We start from the raw sequence: 21007 nt of genomic DNA, 5'->3' as shown, positions 1-21007 counted from the left end.
GTATTTTTTGCCTTTGAGAAAGCAGTGATGACCTGTTCCCTAGATATAAGGGGAAGGGGCAGGTACTGGAGATGTCCTGATTTACTGATGGGGGGAACAGAGGGGTGAAGTTTCCGCTGAATCTGTCAGCCAGCAAGTTTGCTATATTTACAGCATTTGTATATGTGGTGTCCTTGCCTACCAGTTCTGAACAGATCTGGGTGCTTCCTTTGAGGTTGCAGACATATGTGAAGAAGGCCTTATGATTGTCTCTAGTAGATGTGGCCAATTTGGACTCAAAGTTTGCTTTGGAGGATCTCACTAGTGCTCTTATTTGCTTGTTCAGGCTAAGGAGGCATTGCTTCCAATTTAGCACCTGCTCCTTCTTGGTCTTGGACAGCAATTTTTTCCTTTTGTTATACAGTTTATGTATTGCAGATGTCCACCAGACAGGTTTACTCTTCCTTGTGGAGGATAATTTAGTCCTGTCGGGTATTCCTGATTCCATGCAACTATATAAATGCTCGTACAGTGCTTTGTTGTAGTTTTGGATATTGGTGCATGTATCTACAGAGGGTATGGGGGTTGTGAAGCTATTTATACCATCCTTCAGGAGGCTGTGTTCAGCTTTGGAGAAGTTTTTTATGTCTGATCCTAGCTAGAGGCAGGTTGGGGGGAGATGGTGACTTCAAAAGTGACCGCTTTATGGTCAGATCTTACCAGAGAGGATGATACTATTGGGATGCTGCAGTGGTTACTCATGTTGGTTAATACTAAGTCCATGATATTGTCACCTGTTGTGGGGGTATCGACTAGCTGTTCCAAGGCAGTTGCATTGACAAAATTGAGGAATCTTTTGAAATTTGTGTTCTGGCATAAGTAATTCTTCCAATCTATGTTTGGGAAGTTAAAGTCACCCAGGGTCAGGGTAAAGGGTTGAATCTTGATAGATTTGAACAGATCCAAATATGCGGATTGGGCCTATGATTTGAATAGGGGTTTTGTCAATGGTTAACTGCACTTGGAGTGTCTCATGTGCTTCATACTGTTTGACCAGCCTGGAGGTGTGTGTGTGTGTGTGTGTGTGTGTGTGTGTGTGTGTGTGTGTGTGTGTGTGTGTGTGTGTGTGTGTGTGTGTGTGTGTGTGTGTCTATTATATATTGAAACTCCACCTCCTTTGGCTTTGCTGCCCACAGTTAGGGGTCTGAATGTATGATAGGATGAGTACCAACTAAGGCTGGAGTGCTCTCTGTAACTTTGAACCAGGTTTCTGTGACTGCACAGATGTCAGCATTTTCCTGGATTAAGAATGCTTGCAATGAGTGCAGTTTCATGTTTAGACTCCTAGTGTTTAGCAGCATGACCTTTAATTTGCTTTTTGTTGAAATTTCTATGTTGGTTTTATCGACCTCAGGACTTTTCCTAAAAAAGACACTATGGGGGATGTAAGAGCCTTTGCCAGAAGCCTGAAGCCCAGGTGAGACAGATGCAGGCCATCTCTGACAAAGCATCGTGGTCTGTCAATCATATCTTCCCAGGCTGTCAGGTACTGGATCCCCCTGGAATGACACCAGAAACTAAGCCAATTGTTAAAGTCAATCATTTTCTGTTTGTATTGAGGGATCGGTGTGGGTGATGGTAGAATGCTGCTTACGGCTGGGGACATCCCTGCCTGGGACACAATCAGTGAGCTCGATCACGCCTCTCTTCATATAGTCTGAAGGGGGTGATGGTAGAATGCTGCTTACGGCTAGGGGCATACCTGTCTGGGACACAATCAGTGAGCTCGATCACGTCTCTCTTCATATAGTCTGAAGGGGGTGATGGTAGAATGCTGCTTACGGCGAGGGACACACCTGCCTGGGACACAATCAGTGAGCTCGATCACGTCTCTCTTCATATAGTCTGAAGGGGGTGATGGTAGAATGCTGCTTACGGCTAGGGACACACCTGCCTGGGACACAATCAGTGAGCTCGATCACGTCTCTCTTCATATAGTCTGAAGGGGGTGATGGTAGAATGCTGCTTACGGTGAGGGACATACCTGGGACACAATCAGTGAGCTCGATCACGTCTCTCTTCATATAGTCTGAAGGGGGTGATGGTAGAATGCTGCTTACGGCTAGGGACAACCTGCCTGGGACACAATCAGTGAGCTCGATCACGTCTCTCTTCATATAGTCTGAAGGGGGTGATGGTAGAATGCTGCTTACGGCTGGGGACACACCTGCCTGGGACACAATCAGTGAGCTCGATCACGTCTCTCTTCATATAGTCTGAAGGGGGTGATGGTAGAATGCTGCTTACGGCTAGGGACATCCCTGCCTGGGACACAATCAGTGAGCTCGATCACGTCTCTCTTCATATAGTCTGAAGGGGGTGATGGTAGAATGCTGCTTACGGCTAGGGACACACCTGCCTGGGACACAATCAGTGAGCTCGATCACGTCTCTCTTCATATAGTCTGAAGGGGGTGATGGCAGAATGCTGCTTACGGCTAGGGACATCCCTGCCTGGGACACAATCAGTGAGCTCGATCACGTCTCTCTTCATATAGTCTGAAGGGGGTGATGGTAGAATGCTGCTTACGGCTAGGGACACACCTGCCTGGGACACAATCAGTGAGCTCGATCACGTCTCTCTTCATATAGTCTGAAGGGGGTGATGGTAGAATGCTGCTTACGGCGAGGGACATCCCTGCCTGGGACACAATCAGTGAGCTCGATCACGTCTCTCTTCATATAGTCTGAAGGGGTACAGCTCAAGTCATTCACGCCAACATGCACTATGACAGAAACATAACAGTACCTGTTGTTGAAAGACTTGAGTGTGTATGTGAGATGGCAGATTCTGGCACCTGACAGACAACGAACCATGACTTTCGTCTTATCCAGCCTGGTGAGAGGCACATCTGTGTGTCTCACAATGGAGTCTCCTGTGACTAATATGTTGGGTTTATGGTGAAGCCTTAGTGGCTGTCATGTGTGGTATTTGCTGTGGAGGGTTGTGGAGATTGCATGTGTTTTTGCCTCGGAGGTCTCCTTTGTTTGGGTATGTTTATGTGGAGGACCTCCGCATATGTGGGTGTGAGTTATGTAGGTGTGGGTGGTGTCTAAGGTGTAGTGATTGTGTTGACAACCTTTTTGGTGCCAGATATACTGGCTTCAGAGGGAGAGAGCATGGACTCTCAGTTCCTAATGTAATTGCATCTCTTAGAAATTGTGTTCTTAAGTGGTAGTAGTAGATGGTTGTCCATGTACACGAGACAGTTACTACACTGTCTCAGGATGCCCATATCAACCGGACTGTCAGGAGAAACTGTAGGAAATTGTCCATCCATATTTCTCAGAATCTGAGGAAGAACATTCAGGGAGAGCTAAGGGGTGGGCCTAAAGGCCTAAGTGCTTAAACTAAAACTAAGAGCTTAAAATAACACTTAACAGTTTAGACCGGCTACATCTCTCTCTCTCTCTTTATATATATATATATATATATATATATATATATATATATATATATATATATATATATATATATATATATATATATATATATATACATATATATATATATACACACACACACACACACACACACACACACACACACACACACACACACACACACACACACACATCTATCTATATATACACATGTGATAGAGACACAGAAAGTAGACAGGGATGGTATACCTACCAAAGGTGGGGAGGGCAGTGAGTGGGCACACACACACACACACACACACACACACACACACACACACACATATATATATATATATATATATATATATATATATATATATATATACAGATGGTAGACAAGGATGAGAAATGAAACATAAGGGAGATAGCACATCAGGATGAGAACAGCTTGGGGTCCTAGTATGGCTGGCTGCAAGACAGGCCCTGAGGGCAACAAACCCTGGCATCCCTTATGTGGGTGGCTGATATTATGTGCTAGTGACTTCAGTGAACATTCAATTACCAGGGCCTGAAGGTTTAGCATTTCAATCAGCAGTGCTAAAGGATGCAGAATGTTCCATCTGCTGATGTCCAGTTGCCAATGCACCTTGGCACTGCCCAGCCTGCATATCTCAAGCTGAGAGATCACCTATACAACCTTCACCCACCCCCCCTAAGCAGGCAGACATCTCCAGATCACTTCCAGCAGGGGATCATTCACCCCTCCAGATGAGTAGTAGACCTGGTGTCCACTGGTGACCCAGCATCAAATGTGGTATAGGGCAGACACTGAGGTAGTCTAGGGCACTGCTTCTCCTCCATAGCTGGACCTGCAGAAAGACAACAGAATGGATAAAGCTAATGAGAATAATACCAGTGTGGATACTACATGGACTAAAACACAGTATATATATATATATATATATATATATATATATATATATATATATATATATATATATATATATATATATATATATATATATATATATGTACCCCGATGCCTGCAGAGATATTGCCACCTCCTGCCACAGCCAATCATATTCAGCTTCCCCTTCTCAGCCTCTGGAAAACAAAGTATGTACTGTCTGCTACAGATATATGTGTAAGGTAAATTAGTAGAAGACAGTAATGAAATCATACTCAGCACTAGCAGACCTTGTGCTAGATATTAGTGAGAGTGATGTATTTGTCATGTTCTATGTATAGCTGAGAACCTGTGACAGAGGCATGGCACTGTAGTGAGAGTGGTGCATTTGTCATGTTCTATGTATAGCTGAGAACCTGTGACACAGGCACGGCACTGTAGTGAGAGTGATGCATTTGTCATGTTCTATGTATAGCTGAGAACCTGTGACACAGGCATAGTACTGTACTGAGAGTGATGCAGTTGTCATGTTCTATGTGTAGCTTGGGATGCTGCTTAAGGCTAGGGACATACCTGCCTGGGACACATACTCAGTGAGCTCTATATCATTCTGCGTGATGGTAGGATGCTGCTTAAGGCTAGGGACATACCTGCCTAGGACACATACTCAGTGAGCTCTATATCATTCTGGGTGATGGTAGAATGCTGCTTATGGCAAGGGACATAACTGCCTGGGACACATACTCAGTGAGCTCTATATCACTCTGAGTGATGGTAGGATGCTGCTTAAGGCTAGGGACATACCTGCCTGGGACACGTACTCAGTGAGCTCTATATCATTCTGAGTGATGGTAGGATGCTGCTTACGGCTATGGACATACCTGCCTGGGACACAATCAGTGAGCTCTATATCATTCTGAGTGATGGTAGGATGCTGCTTAAGGCTAAGGACATACCTGCCTGGGACACATACTCAGTGAGCTCTATATCATTCTGAGTGATGGTAGAATGCTGCTTAAGGCTAGGGACATACCTGCCTGGGACACATACTCACTGAGCTCTATATCATTCTGAGTGATGGCAGGATGCTGCTTAAGGCTAAGGACATACCTGCCTGGGACACATACTCAGTGAGCTCTATATCATTCTGAGTGATGGTAGAATGCTGCTTAAGGCTAGGGACATACCTGCCTGGGACACATACTCAGTGAGCTCTATATCTATAGATATATATAACAAGAAAGTGCATAATTTACATGCACTCTTTACCTACCAGATATAATATGTCTAACTGAAACATGGCTAAAGCCAGAGATCAAAGATAATGAACTCATCCCACCTGGATATAACATATATAGGAATGATAGAAATAAAAAAAAAGGTGGCGGAGTCGCTGCACTCTTTAAAACTAACCTTAACGTTACCATTAATCCCACCCAACCACCGCAATTCTCTAATGCTGAAATACTCACCTTAGAAATTCACTTGAATAAAGACAAAAGTATTAACCTAGTTGTTTTATATATCCCTCCCGGGAATAACGCCGATACATTGGAGAATATATTAAGCTGGCTAATGAATAACTATCCACAAGAAACTATAATTATGAGTGACGTTAACATTGATTGGCACCTATGCTCTAATGATAATAACCCCACTAACATCAACCTTCATGGTTACTCACAAACTATTACTACATCCACCAGAATGGGAAACTCTAAACAAAAAGAAAGCATTCTTGACTGGATCCTTATAAACAGTCACCCTCACACATATACGTCCGGAACCCTGCCTAATGAAATTAGTGACCACCTTATTACATATATTACTAAAAATAAACCAGACCACTCCACTGCCCCAGTCTTTAGATCTGTAAGAAACAAAAAAAACTTTGACCTCATAAAATTTAAAAATGAGCTGCAGTCCTGTAACTGGACACCACTCAAATATCGCCCCCTAGAGGAAGCAGTAGAACATTTCAATACCACCTTCCTATCCATACTAGATACCCACGCCCCAAAAGACTCATCAAAACCAAAACAAAGATTACTGCCCCCTGGCTCTCAACTGAATCCAAACTTAAAATAAAACTCAGAAATAAAGCTTGGAATACCTGGCGTATAACCAAAACAATCCTAGACCGTACGAAATTCCAACAACTAAGAAATGCAACGAAAAAAGCCATAGTAACTGACAAAAAAAACTTTTACTGTTTGTTACAAAATAAGCACCAAAATAACCCTCAGAAATTCTGGACAGGCTTGAATAACCTTCTCCACCCAGGTAAATCATCTACTCCAACTCCTGAAACAGCAATGGATAAAGACCCCAAAGAAATAGCCAATACCTTCAATACGTTCTTTAAAAACATCATCAAAACCTTAGCCAACCAACTATCCTCTAACAATCCACCGGTCATGGATAAGCTACCACAACCTTTAAATACCTTCTTCCTAAAAAGTGTCCCTACATCTTCAATAAGAGCCCTCTTACAGAAACTTAAGCCATCTACCCCCTCTGCAGATCTACTTCCAGCAGAATACCTTCAAAAGGCTGCAGATGTTATAGCCTATCCGGTCTCTATCCTCATTAATCGAACTTTCTCTGAGTCAGCTATACCAACTTTATGGAAAATATCCCATGTGATACCACTCCATAAAGGAGGAACATCCACTGAATTATCTAACTATAGGCCCATAGCTTTAATGTCCCCACTAGCCAAAATTATGGAAAGATGTATGCACAAACAGCTACTCCACTATCTTATCCATAACAACCTCCTAACCAGTTCCCAGCATGGTTTCAGACCCAAACACAGTACCACAACTGCCCTTCTCTCCTTCACTGACACAATAAACCATAACCGCAATGACAAGAAAGTGTCTTCAGCCCTATTTCTAGATCTATCAAAAGCATTTGATATGGTCAACCATCAACTACTCTTGGATACCTTAAAAAATCTCTACCTGGATAACCTGACACTAGATTGGTTTAAAGCCTACCTCTCAGACAGGAAACAAGCAGTATTGTGGCAGAATACTCTCTCCACATTATTACCAAATACCATTGGGGTCCCTCAAGGGTTCATTTTAGGGCCACTTCTTTTCTCGGTAATCATTAAATGACTCTCCATACAGTCATTCCCGAAGCCACCTGTATTCAATATGCGGACGACTCAACACTGGTTTGTTCAGAGATATCTCCTGACAGATTACTAACTAAAACCCAAAGTTGCTTTACCAAAGTCGAAAACTGGCTATTAGGTTCATCAAAGTTAATCTTAAATCCAAAAAACTAAATTATTAATCTTTCAACCAACCCACAAAAATCATCTTATTGATGTCTCTCTATAACATCCAAAAATGGTATTGCAATCATCTCCCCAGACCCCTACAATTTAAATTGCTAGGGAAAGTTACTATTGATAATAAACTGAAATTTTCAATATACATATCAACCTAACCATCAAAACAGTAAACAAAAAAATTAGGATCAAGCTATATAGAATTAAAACTTCCTAACACCAAGTACTAAAGTGATCTCACTTGCCCTAACAACACATTTGCTCTCCATAACTTCTTTATTCATCTGCAATAGTTACTAATCTTAACAAAACCATACTAGATAAACTATTCAGCTCATATAATCACATAGCTAGATTTGCAGTAGGAACACCATATAGGACCCATCACTGCACCAACCTAAAAAACCTAAAATGGATTGAACTCCCCAACCTTGTTAGAGTTACCCAACTAGCTGAGGTACATAAAATTCTCAAAAACCCCGACAAATGTCCATCACTTCAGAACTTAGTCCTTCCATATTCTAATCTTAATAGCGCCCACGTTCCGCGAACAGACCACTCTTAAAAATGGTCAAAGCTTATAACACAGGAGGCGACGCACTCTTTCCAAACGCTGTAGGAAAAGTCCTGAACTCTCTTCCCACCAGTATTCTTTCTACTACCTCTCTACCCCAATTCAAAAAACAACTGTTTCACCACTTTCAGAAGCACTGGCTTTGCCAATGCTCATCTCCTGACTGACATTTCCTAGTCTCTGATATGGATTCCCTTCCTCTAAAAAATTCTATGTCCCCCTGAATTTCTATCCTGTAAAATCTATACTTGAATTTTCCTTTGTCCTCACTCTTTTTTTCTCTTACGCATAGCGTACTCTTTCCTCATGATCAAGATTTTTTTCTCCTTGTTCCTTTCTATCACCTGAACCTTTGAAATTGAAACTATCTATAGAATATTCTATTAATGATACTATGTCACTATCTTATTCTTGCCTCTATCTAATCTCTTTTAAAGTACTGCCTGAATCTCATTTTTATCTAGTATGTTAACAACTGAACTTTCAATTTGAGTGTTTGTTTGACTCTTGTCTGTTTTAACTCTTTGTATTTTTAAAACTTTGGAGCTGTCTGTATTTTGTATAATTATGGAGCTTTTCTCCCCGGGCCTCCGCTGAAAAAGGACATGTATCCAGTCGTATTTTTTTTCTCCCGGTTAACAAATGTAAAATAAAAAATAAAATAAAATATCATTCTGGGTGATGGTAGGATGCTGTTTAAGGCTAGGGACATACCTGCCTGGGACACATACTCAGTGAGCTCTATATCATTCTGAGTGATGGTAGGATGCTGCTTAAGGCTAGGGACATACCTGCCTGGGACACATACTCAGTGAGCTCTATATCATTCTGAGTGATGGTAGGATGCTGCTTAAGGCTAGGGACATACCTGCCTGGGACACATACTCAGTGAGCTCTATATCATTCTGAGTGATGGTAGGATGCTGCTAAAAGACTAGGGACATACCTGCCTGGGACACACATACTCAGTGAGCTCTATATCATTCTGGAGGATGGTAGGATGCTGCTTAAGGCTAGGGACATACCTGCCTGGGACACAATCAGTGAGCTACATACCTGCCTGGGACCGCGTGTAGTGAGCTCTTCATATCAGTCTGAAGGGGTGATGGTAGGATGCTGCTTAAGGCTAGGGACATACCTGCCTGGGACACAATCAGTGAGCTCGATACTCTCTTCATATAGTCTGAAGGGTGATGGTAGAATGCTGCTTACGGCTAGGGACACACCTGCCTGGGACACAATCAGTGAGCTCAATCACGTCTCTCTTCATATAGTCTGAAGGGGGTGATGGTAGAATGCTGCTTACGGCTAGGGACATTCCTGGGACACAATCAGTGAGCTCTACCACGTCTCTCTTCATATAGTCTGAAGGGGTGATGGTAGAGTGCTGCTTACGGCTAGGGACATTCCTGCCTGGGACACAATCAGTGAGCTCGATCATGTCTCTCTTCATATAGTCTGAAGGGGGTGATGGTAGAATGCTGCTTACGGCTAGGGACACACCTGCCTGGGACACAACTCAGTGAGCTCTATCACGCCTCTTCATATAGTCTGAAGGGGGTGATGGTAGAATGCTGCTTACGGCTAGGGACACACCTGCCTGGGACACAATCAGTGAGCTCTCTATATCAGTCTGAAGGTGATGGTAGAATGCTGCTTACGGCTAGGGACATACCTGCCTGGGACACAATCAGTGAGCTTGATCACGCTCTCTTCATATAGTCTGAAGGGGTGATGGTAGAATGCTGCTTACGGCTAGGGACATACCTGCCTGGGACACAATCAGTGAGCTCGATCACGCTCTCTTCATATAGTCTGAAGGGGTGATGGTAGAATGCTGCTTACGGCTAGGGACATACCTGCCTGGGACACAATCAGTGAGCTCAGTCACGCCTCTTCATATAGTCTGAAGGGGTGATGGTAGAATGCTGCTTACGGCTAGGGACATACCTGCCTGGGACACAATCAGTGAGCTCTATATCATATAGTCTGAGTGATGGTAGAATGCTGCTTAAGGCTAGGGACATCCCTGCCTGGGACACAATCAGTGAGCTCGATCAATGCCTCTTCATATAGTCTGAAGGGGTGATGGCAGAATGCTGCTTACGGCTAGGGACACACCTGCCTGGGACACAATCAGTGAGCTCTATCACCTCTTCATATAGTCTGAAGGGGTGATGGTAGAATGCTGCTTAAGGCTAGGGACACACCTGCCTGGGACACAACTCAGTGAGCTCTATACGCCTCTTCATATAGTCTGAAGGGGTGATGGTAGAATGCTGCTTACGGCTAGGGACATACCTGCCTGGGACACAATCAGTGAGCTCGATACCTCTTCATTCTGAAGGGGTGATGGTAGAATGCTGCTTAAGGCTAGGGACATACCTGCCTGGGACACAATCAGTGAGCTCGATCACGCCTCTTCATAGTCTGAAGGGGTGATGGTAGAGTGCTGCTTACGGCGAGGGACATCCCTGCCTGGGACACAATCAGTGAGCTCAATCACGTCTCTCTTCATATAGTCTGAAGGGGGTGATGGTAGAATGCTGCTTACGGCGAGGGACATCCCTGCCTGGGACACAATCAGTGAGCTCGATCACGTCTCTCTTCATATAGTCTGAAGGGGGTGATGGTAGAATGCTGCTTACGGCGAGGGACATCCCTGCCTGGGACACAATCAGTGAGCTCGATCACGTCTCTCTTCATATAGTCTGAAGGGGGTGATGGTAGAATGCTGCTTACGGCTAGGGACATCCCTGCCTGGGACACAATCAGTGAGCTCGATCACGTCTCTCTTCATATAGTCTGAAGGGGTACAGCTCAAGTCATTCACGCCAACATGCACTATGACAGAAACATAACAGTACTTGTTGTTGAAATACTTGAGTGTGTATGTGAGATGGCAGATTCTGGCACCTGACAGACAACGAACCATGACTTTCGCCTTATCCAGCCTGGTGAGAGGCACATCTGTGTTTCTCACAATGGAGTCTCCTGTGACTAATATGTTGGGTTTATGGTGAAGCCATAGTGGCTGTGATGTGTGGTATTTGGTGTGGAGGGCTGTGGTGATTGCATGTGTTTTTGCCTCGGAGGTCTCCTTTGTTTGGGTATGTTTATGTAGAGGACTTCCGCATATGTGGGTGTGAGTTATGTATGTGTGGGTGGTGTCTGAGGTGTAGTGATTGTGTTGACAACCTTTTTGGTGCCAGATATACTGGCTTGAGGGGGAGAGAGCATGGACTCTCGGTTCCTAATGCAATTGCATCTCTCAGAAATTGTGTTCTTAAGTGGTAGTAGTAGATGGTTGTCCATGTACATGAGGCAGTTGCTACACTGTCTCAGGATGCCCATATCAACCGGACTGTCAGGAGAAACCGTAGGAAATTGTCCATCCACATTTCTCAGAATCTGAGGGAGAAAGGCCAGGGAGAGCTAAGGGGTGGGCCTAAAGGCCTAAGTGCTTAAACCAAAACTAAGAGCTTAGAATAACACTTAACAGTTTAGACCGGCTACATATCTCTCTCTCTCTCTCTCTCTATCTATATATATATATATATAATTATATATATTATATATATATATATATATATATATATATATATATATATATATACACACACACACACACACACACACACACACACACACACACACACACACACACACACACACACATCTATCTATATATACACACATGATAGAGACACAGAAAGTAGACAGGGATGGTATACCTACCAAAGGTGGGGAGGGCAGTGAGTGGGCACACACACACACACACACACACACACACACACACACACATATATATATATATATATATATATATATATATATATATACAGATGGCAGACAAGGATGATAAATGAAATATAAGGGAAGACAGCACATCAGGATGAGATCAGCTTGAGGTCCTAGTATAGCTGGCTGCAAGACAGGCCCTGAGGGCAACAAACCCTGGCATCCCTTATGTGGGTGGCTGATATTATGATCTAGTGACTTAAGTGGAGGTTCAATCACCAGGGCCTGAAGGTTTAGCATTTCAATCAGCAGTGCTAAAGAATGCAGAATGTTCCATCTGCTGATGTCCAGTTGCCAATGCACCTTGACACTGCCCAGCCTGCATATCTCAAGCTGAGAGATCACCTATACAACCTTCACCCCCCCCCAAGCAGACAGACATTTCCAGATCACTTCCAGCAGGGGATCATTCACCCCTCCAGATGAGTAGTAGACCTGGTGTCTACTGGTGATCCAGCATCAAATGTGGTATAGGGCAGACACTGAGGTAGTCTAGGGCACTGCTTCTCCTCCATAGCTGGACCTGCAGAAAGACAACAGAATGGATAAAGCTAATGAGAATAATACCAGTGTGGATACTACATGGACTAAAACACAGTATATATATGTACCCCGATGCCCGCAGAGATATTCCCACCTTCTGCAACAGCCAAGCATATTCAGCTTCCCCTCCTCAGCCTCTGGAAAACAAAGTATGTACTGTCTGGTACAGATATATGTGTAAGATAAATTAGTAGAAGACAGTAATGAAATCATACTCAGCACTAGCAAACCTTGTGCTAGATATTAGTGAGAGTGATGCATTTGTCATGTTCTATGTATAGCTGAGAACCTGTGACACAGGCATGGCACTGTAGTGAGAGTGATGCATTTGTTATGTTCTATGTATAGCTGAGAACCTGTGACACAGGCACGGCACTGTAGTGAGAGTGATGCATTTGTCATGTTCTATGTATAGCTGAGAACCTGTGACACAGGCATGGTACTGTAGTGAGAGTGATGCAGTTGTCATGTTCTATGTGTAGCTGAGAACCTGTGACACAGGCATGGCACTGTAGTGAGAGTGATGCATTTGTCATATTCTAGGTATAGCTGAGAACCTGTGACACAGGCATGGCACTGTAGTGAGAGTGATGCAGTTGTCATGTTCTATGTGTAGCTGAGAACCTGTGACACAGGCATGGCACTGTAGTGACAGTGATGCAGTTGTCATGTTCTATGTATAGCTGAGAACCTGTGACACAGGCATGGCACTGTAGTGAGAGTGATGCAGTTGTCATGTTCTATGTATAGCTGAGAACCTGTGACACAGGCATGGCACTGTAGTGAGAGTGATGCAGTTGTCATGTTCTATGTATAGCTGAGAACCTGTGACACAGGCATGGCACTGTAGTGAGAGTGATGCAGTTGTCATGTTCTATGTATAGCTGAGAACCTGTGACACAGGCATGGCACTGTAGTGACATGGTGCAGTTGTTAGGCTCTGTGTATAGCTGAGAACCTGTGACACAGGCATGGCACTGTAGTGAGAGTGATGCATTTGTCATGTTCTATGTATAGCTGAGAACCTGTGACACAGGCATGGCACTGTAGTGAGAGTGATGCAGTTGTCATGTTCTATGTATAGCTGAGAACCTGTGACACAGGCATGGCACTGTAGTGAGACTGATGCAGTTGTCATGTTCTATGTATAGCTGAGGACCTGTGACACAGGCATGGCACTGTAGTGAGACTGATGCAGTTGTCATGTTCTATGTACAGCTGAGAACCTGTGAGACAGGCATGGCACTGTAGTGGGAGTGATGCAGTTTTCATGTTCTATGTATAGCTGAGAACCTGTGACACAGACACGGCACTATAGTGAGAGTGATGCAGTTGTCATGTTCTATGTACACCTGAGAACCTGTGACACAGGCATGGCACTGTAGTGAGAGTGATGCAGTTGTCATGTTCTATGTATAGCTGAGAACCTGTGACACAGGCATGGCACTCTAGTGAGAGTGATGCAGTTGTCATGTTCTATGTATAGCTGAGAACCTGTGACATAGGCACAGCACTGTAGTGACAGTGATGCAGTTGTCACATTCTATGTGTAGCTGATAACCTGTGACATAGGTATGGCACTGTAGTGAGAGTGATGCATTTGTCATATTCTAGGTATAGCTGAGAACCTGTGACACAGGCATGGCACTGTAGTGAGTGATGCATTTGTCATGTTCTAGGTATAGCTGAGAACCTGTGACACAGCCATGGCACTGTAGTGAGACTGATGCAGTTGTCATGTTCTATGTGTAGCTGAGAGCCTGTGACACAGGCATGGCACTGTAGTGAGAGTGATGCAGTTGTCATGTTCTATGTATAGCTGAGAACCTGTGACACAGGCATGGCACTGTATTGTCTACCTGCAGCTAGGGGCTTCAAACCATGAATGAAGGAAACCATGAGAATGACATGGCAGAACGGGTGTGGATTTCCAGGGCCATAGACTGAGGCAGGGCAACATTATTTCAATTTAGCAATTTGGAAGGATTCACCTGTGGGCACACAGCTTGCCACCCCCAATAATGGATATCATCCAGCTCATGGGCAATAATCCTCATTAAACTCAATTCAAGGAACACCCTGTCAGAGTGCATGTCACACAATCACGTAGTTCTACCCCTTCACTGCTGTGGATACCACTGAAGTCTACCACTGCAAGTCAATACAGTGGACACCAATGAACAGTCACTTCATGGCAGTTTGACCTCACCACTAGAGGATGTGATCTCTACCATGTCCACCTCCCATGATCCTGTCCCATATTATAGGGTTGCAGTCACCTCTCATTATGTATCCCACCTGTGCAGGTGATGATGACCATGTCTTGCTCACCTCATACCCTGTGTGAGTATGGTGACATGTGATGTGCAGTGTAGCTAGTCCAGGCACCGCCTTGCATTGCCTAGATGTGATAATTCATGCAACATTTTACTCTGTAATGTGCATGTCATGGCCCATTGTTATGGACCAGACCACCTGCTCATTTCCAGTGTTGCAATGTACTGCACAGACCTCTGCCTAGGTTGTGGTACTGCAGCTCTATGTTTCTCCCCTGACTTTTCAGTGTCCTTCTGCTGCTCTGACTGGTATAGTAGGCCCTGCCATGATGGTCACTTGCTATTCTAGTTGTTTGCACAATGTCACATTATATAGCATGATACACACAGCAAAATTCTTGCTGAATAAGTCTGGACTGCTTTGCAATATACCTCATCAGGTATCTAGACATTATAAGTATCTCTTCAGTTGTCTAAATATATCAGCCAATATGTTTCATATTTCTGCATGGGCTATGTTCCTGTATAATCTGGGAGTTGCATATCATGTTGTGAACCAGGTCTCTAGGGCATCTTCATCACTGCCTGTAACACAGAGTGTATAACATAATATATGTGGCCTGCTCTCTGTGTGTACGTGTAGACCTGTCTAACTAGCGCATGTTTGTGTGTGTGTGTGTGTGTGTGTGTGTGTGTGTGTGTGTGTGTGTGTGTGTGTATTTCCCAATGAGATGGCACTGTGGAAAATCTCCTTGCAGGAACCATTGATATAGGTCAGATGTGTGCCAAATGTGGGAGTCATAACAACTAGTCAAGTGGCACAGGGACACATTATAAATAATGCAACAGGTATTACAACCCACTTGACAGTTCAGGGAATAAAACCCCTATTTGTTGATATATTCAGGAGAGAAAGCCAAATGATGGGATACTGGTATGGCTGGGGAGGACAAGTCTATTACCCGGCCAAGGATCTCATTTGACTATGATGTAGATCTGCTGACTTCAATGATGGCTCCCATGTGCTGCTGCACAACTGATGTTTTTCTTCCTACAATAGTCCTGTTATACACAAGTACCATGGCATTCAAATGGGTATGTGCCACTGTGCAGTACTGCTGTTTTCTAGGTTTCTGAATCATTCTGCCATTTTGTGTTCCTTCATTTGCATAATCCATGTGGCTCATTTGCATGGTTTCCTTATTTCCATGACACATTAAGAAATACAATGGTTTGACAAAGCAGCATAATCCAAATGTCATTACCCACTCATCAATATGTGCTGCACTGCACACTACTGTGGTCATTGTGCAACCTTGTGGTCTGTGTCTTTGAATTGCTCATACCCTGCATTTGGCCACTACCTGTATTAATTGTGCAGTACAATGCGTTAGCCATCTATGAATTCCAGCCAAGATTTCAGTATAAACTGTGATATGTCATTGTTAATATACACACACTCATTAACTAATATAACAACAGACTGTACTTACAGTGCATATTTAACAAACAATGAGATACCAACTTTACAACATATAACAATGCATTGCCAGACACACAATTATAATGATATCACTTGGCAGCTAATGACACACTGGATCCTTGCCTATAGCTTCCAGAATACACAATATCCTTACAAAATAAAGGTACATTTCTTTGAAATCAAATTCTCATCATAATTTGACTATTTATTTTTTACTTGTTATGTCCGGGAGAAAAAGCTCCACAGTTAAAGCTCGAGCCAGGAAGTTACATCACAGTACATAATAAACATAACATGATTAACATAGTAATGAATTACAAACATATTTACTGATGAAGAACATAGTACATCAGAACACAACTAGAATCTGAGAACGTGCATCTCATAAAACAGACATTAACAAATGTTATAATAAGCGTTTCCAACTGTATTATAAGTAGCAGGCTTATGAGCATCTAAGCTTGCCTACCAGGCGGTAGTTAGTGGAGTGGATGGAAAGTGTAGTGGAGTGGAAAGGTGGGTGGTGGTAGAGTGGAGTTGCAAGGCATAGAGTGGGAGTTTTTAGGTGCACTTAGTAAAAGTTTGAAGTGGGTATGATGGTAAGCTGGAGGTAATTGTGGGTGGGAGGGAGTTCCATAGTTTGGCTATGTATGGTTTGGAGATGCTTCCCAGCAGAGTTATTGGCCTTTTAGTGATTTGCAAGTGTGATTTGTTGATGGATCTTAGTCTCTTGGTGGTATGATGGGGTTGGCAGATTCTGGGAGGATGGGGAGGGATGTGGATGGTTTAATAGTTTGTGGGCGAGTGAAAGTTGATACCATTGAAGGAGTTGAGGGAGTTTCTCAGTTCTATACACACACAGAGCAGTCCACATATAATATGTTGTGTGTTGTGTGTTGCAGACAATGATGGATACACTGTAGAGCCCTGGTTGATGATATTTAATAAAATCCCATGACTAAATCCAAACTTACTAAATGAGAAATAAATAGATTGGATAATGTGCAAATATAACAAACACTGGAATAAAATGTTCACAACATGCTCAGTACACTGTTAAACATACAATTATAACAGTCATGATGAAAGAGTTTTGGCATCTACAGCTCAGGCACTAAATTATAATTCTAAGCTAAACTATGATATTAACAATTTAGACTTTTCTACAAGAAAAAAGTTGCTTCTCTCTATGAAATAATAATAAAATTAAATAGAAATAAAACAGGATCCAGTATTCTGCACTATTAATCTGCATGGCTACATCCATTGGAGTTGGAAGGGTGGCTTAGTGGCTAAGGTGTTTGCCTTACAAACACAAGGTGCAGGGTTTGAGTCTCACAAGGGATAATTGGCTAAGCTTAAAATGGCTCGCAAGGGCAGTTAGCTTAGTTTATGAACTATGAACATGGTACAAACTTAATACAATTTTGGAGTCATCTTTTTTAACCTCTTCATATGAATGTCTATCAGTTTGGCTTTTCATAAAATATTCAAATAATCTCTCTAGTGTATAGGCCATCACAACAGCAGTCAGTTACATTAAGACACCCCCATGTTTAAAACAAAATGCTTGTAATTCTCGTGAATAGCCCATTTCTTACTTAACTACACAAATCCAATTTAAACCCATCAGCAACCCACTGTCATTCTAGTGCACTCAAAGTTCCACTTTAGATGTACCTCCTTCTATAATGGTGCCCACTCAATCAGCTACTTGAAATCTCTTATACCATCTCTTGTCACATTCATTGCAAAAAAAACTCTTCCTTCTCCATCAGTCTCCTGTTTTTCCCAGCCATTCCTCTCCCACATTGACAAAGCTGGAAGAATCACCTGGATTTACAGATTTCATCAAAATGGTTGCAGTGATAACTGCTATAACTTAGCATTCGCAGCATTTATAAACATCATATCTCCCCTGTCAAACAGACTTTCAACACATCAGGGAGAATCAGCCAATGTTTTAATGTGCATCTCTTATATTTTACAACAGCACTCATAAATTACAGTCTCTGCTCAAATGTTACATCCAGATGAACATGATTCACACACACAGTTTGATTTGTTACTATATACTTCTTTCCTGGTTACCCTAACTGCCGCAATCCCTGCTCTTTCTGATTTGTAGACAAATACTGCATCAAATCACCCTGAATGCACCTCACATCCCTTCTGATACAAATGATGGCAAACACCACACCTTCTAAACTCCCATTGAGGAGTTTGTAAAACTTGTCCATAATGCATCTTGGTTTTCATAGATTCCATTAAATGCAGTCTATCTTCCTGTTCTACACTGCCATCTTCCTGTTTTACTACTCCATCTTTTTGTTGTACTTGGTCACCTCAGTTTCCCATCTTACTTCACATTTCAAACCCTTGTGTCTGAGTAGGCATCGCTGCAAGCCATTTCATATAACAAAACTCAGTATCATCTATGTCAAACAATACCAGACTCTTTATGTACCTTTACAATCCAAATATGTGCCACAAATCAAACTTCACTTCTTCCAAACTTATTTTCACTTCCTCTACATTCATCCTGATTATATTTTTTATCAGCCATGTGACACACTGCCCTGGCAGCTGACTATCTTATTAATTATCATCTCCCACATTTCCTCTTGTACATTCACTACATCAGCTAGTGTTTCCATTTTTCTATTTTTATTCAGTCACTGTCATAATGCTATAACATTTCTGAGCACGTCATCATCATTCACAGTGAATTTCTCTTTTATTCACAAAATTGAGATTCCCCCTCCTGGCATATTTTGATAACAGCAGCAGGGAGGGACAAATGCGATAACTGGAGAATATAGTTCAGTGTTACAACTTTGGGTCTAAAAAGACATAAAAAGTTAAATCTATACCTCATCTAGTAAGTAGCAAAATGGTTCATATGGTCTTTGTCTGCTAGACTCCTGTAGTGCAATGGACTTCCAAATCCTAAGTGTGTAACACAATTACCATATGCGTGCCTGTTTCCTCATCAAATGCTAGAAACAAAAAACAATAATTTATATGATTTTGACCTGCTAGTCAACTTATGTTTAATCACAGATTTGTTCTAAGACCCAAGACATTCATGAAGATTTGGATTTATATTTTGTACCTTCATGACAAAATGGAATATCATATCAATTTCAACCTTCTATATTTCAGTAGTGCTACTACACATAATGAGCTGAAACCCCAAATCAGTTCATTTGTTTACTTACCGGTGGGGCTAAAATCAGAATTTTCCATCTGAAGCACGTTCATGCCTTCTTCCGTAACAGCACATGACAGTTCATCAGGCTTTATAAGAAGCACTAACAGTTGTTCCATTGGGATGTTATACCCTGGATTACAAAGAACACAGATACTGCAGAGTTAAAATGCACTCCCAGGGCTTCCTTGCATTAAAGCTTTAATTCTTTATCTATGTGCACATAGTTGGTAACATTAAAGTAATTTAGAGAACTGTTAACACAAATTTAAATAACAATCTAATGGACTGGGTGGATAACTGCATTCTTCTCACAGACTCATACTGTACTGTTTGAAAGATATCGTTAATTTTATTTTAAAGGACAGCATTTTGCCTCCCCAGCTCCATGCTGACTTTCATAGAGCTGTAGCGTCCTTACTGTTACATCACATGAAGAAAAGTCTGGATAACGGTACAGCATACTTCTACAATAGCCAGATACCTAATCAACTACACAAGTATATGGGCTACTAGTATTCGTTGTTAACTGCAGACATAACAGACTCAAACTGAAATAAAGACTTATTGCCAAGCTGCTACTGTTTGTAAATTGTCTTGGTTTCAGAATTAATTTACAGTATGTCACAGGGCTGAAAATACTTCAAGTGACTATAATTCTGAGGAAATATTTTGTTTTGTTTTCCAGGAATATTTTTTCCTACTAAATGCAAAACTGTGATAGATATCTGCAACAGTATCACATGAAACTTCTCTAATTTAGTAAAAATTAGCAGACTTTATTAAATAAAGCATCAAAACCAGAAACAACTTTAGAAACAAAACATACATCTATACCATAATGGGTGATGGAATACACTATTCAGTAAAGGTTGCAGAAAATGACTAATACACTTTAGAACGTGTACAAAGCAGTTCAGCATGTCAGTTACTCATTTCTTTATGAAACAGGAATCGTAGTCCTCTGCAATAGACTCATTTATACAGGCTTCATAGCACAACAAATCGATGTCACTGACGGTTACGTATGACTACGGTACAAACGCTCCATCACGTGTAGCTCGAGGAAGATACATCGTTCACAGTTTTGTCTTAAAGAATTCTCCACACTGATGACCCTCTAGTCAAGGTTTCAGATTCTTGTGTTGTGTCACACAACAGAGGTCATGCCTGAGAAGCTGTGCCACAATGACATACAACAGCAAATGTAAAGTCGGCATGTCAATGGCCTGACAAACAGACCACCCCCCCAGAACAGCCTGTCTGTCAGTAGAGAGTTGAGTCTGTCTGGTACAATTTAATATAAGCATATGTAGCACAGTCCCACAATCTGTTATATGAAATAAATTGCTGTTTCATTTCTTAGATGGATTTTGCAGGGGATTTTAACAATTATTCATGACATCACCCTTTATTGTTATGGGTTACCAAAGCACTAACGTTTTTCTGTTATCTCTTTAATAGCTGCATGCATTACCTTTGATGTATATTTGAAATCAGAAAC

At 42.2% G+C, this 21007-nt stretch overlaps 2 protein-coding genes across 4 annotated transcripts in view; both read right to left on the bottom strand.

Annotated features, from left to right (window-relative positions):
- LOC122815226 (gastrula zinc finger protein XlCGF57.1-like) overlaps positions 1 to 19622 on the bottom strand; it is a 645429-nt gene extending 625807 nt beyond the window's left edge. The window contains exon 1 of the mRNA XM_044087553.1: positions 19514 to 19622. The gene's annotated coding sequence lies outside the window, so the exon portion shown is untranslated. The remainder of the gene's footprint in view (positions 1 to 19513) is intronic.
- Positions 1 to 21007, bottom strand: part of LOC122815133 (gastrula zinc finger protein XlCGF26.1-like) — a 94228-nt gene that overhangs the window by 7141 nt on the left and 66080 nt on the right. For all 3 annotated transcript variants that reach the window (XM_044087385.1, XM_044087386.1, XM_044087387.1), the window contains exon 3: positions 19514 to 19636. In XM_044087385.1, coding sequence (XP_043943320.1) covers positions 19514 to 19636 — 123 coding nt within the window. The remainder of the gene's footprint in view (positions 1 to 19513; positions 19637 to 21007) is intronic.

This window comes from Protopterus annectens, chromosome 11.part0 (genome assembly GCF_019279795.1).
Source record: "Protopterus annectens isolate FY-2018-M chromosome 11.part0, PAN1.0, whole genome shotgun sequence".
Taxonomy (NCBI): Eukaryota; Metazoa; Chordata; order Ceratodontiformes; family Protopteridae; genus Protopterus; species Protopterus annectens.
This window is presented reverse-complemented; position numbering and strand designations above follow the sequence as displayed.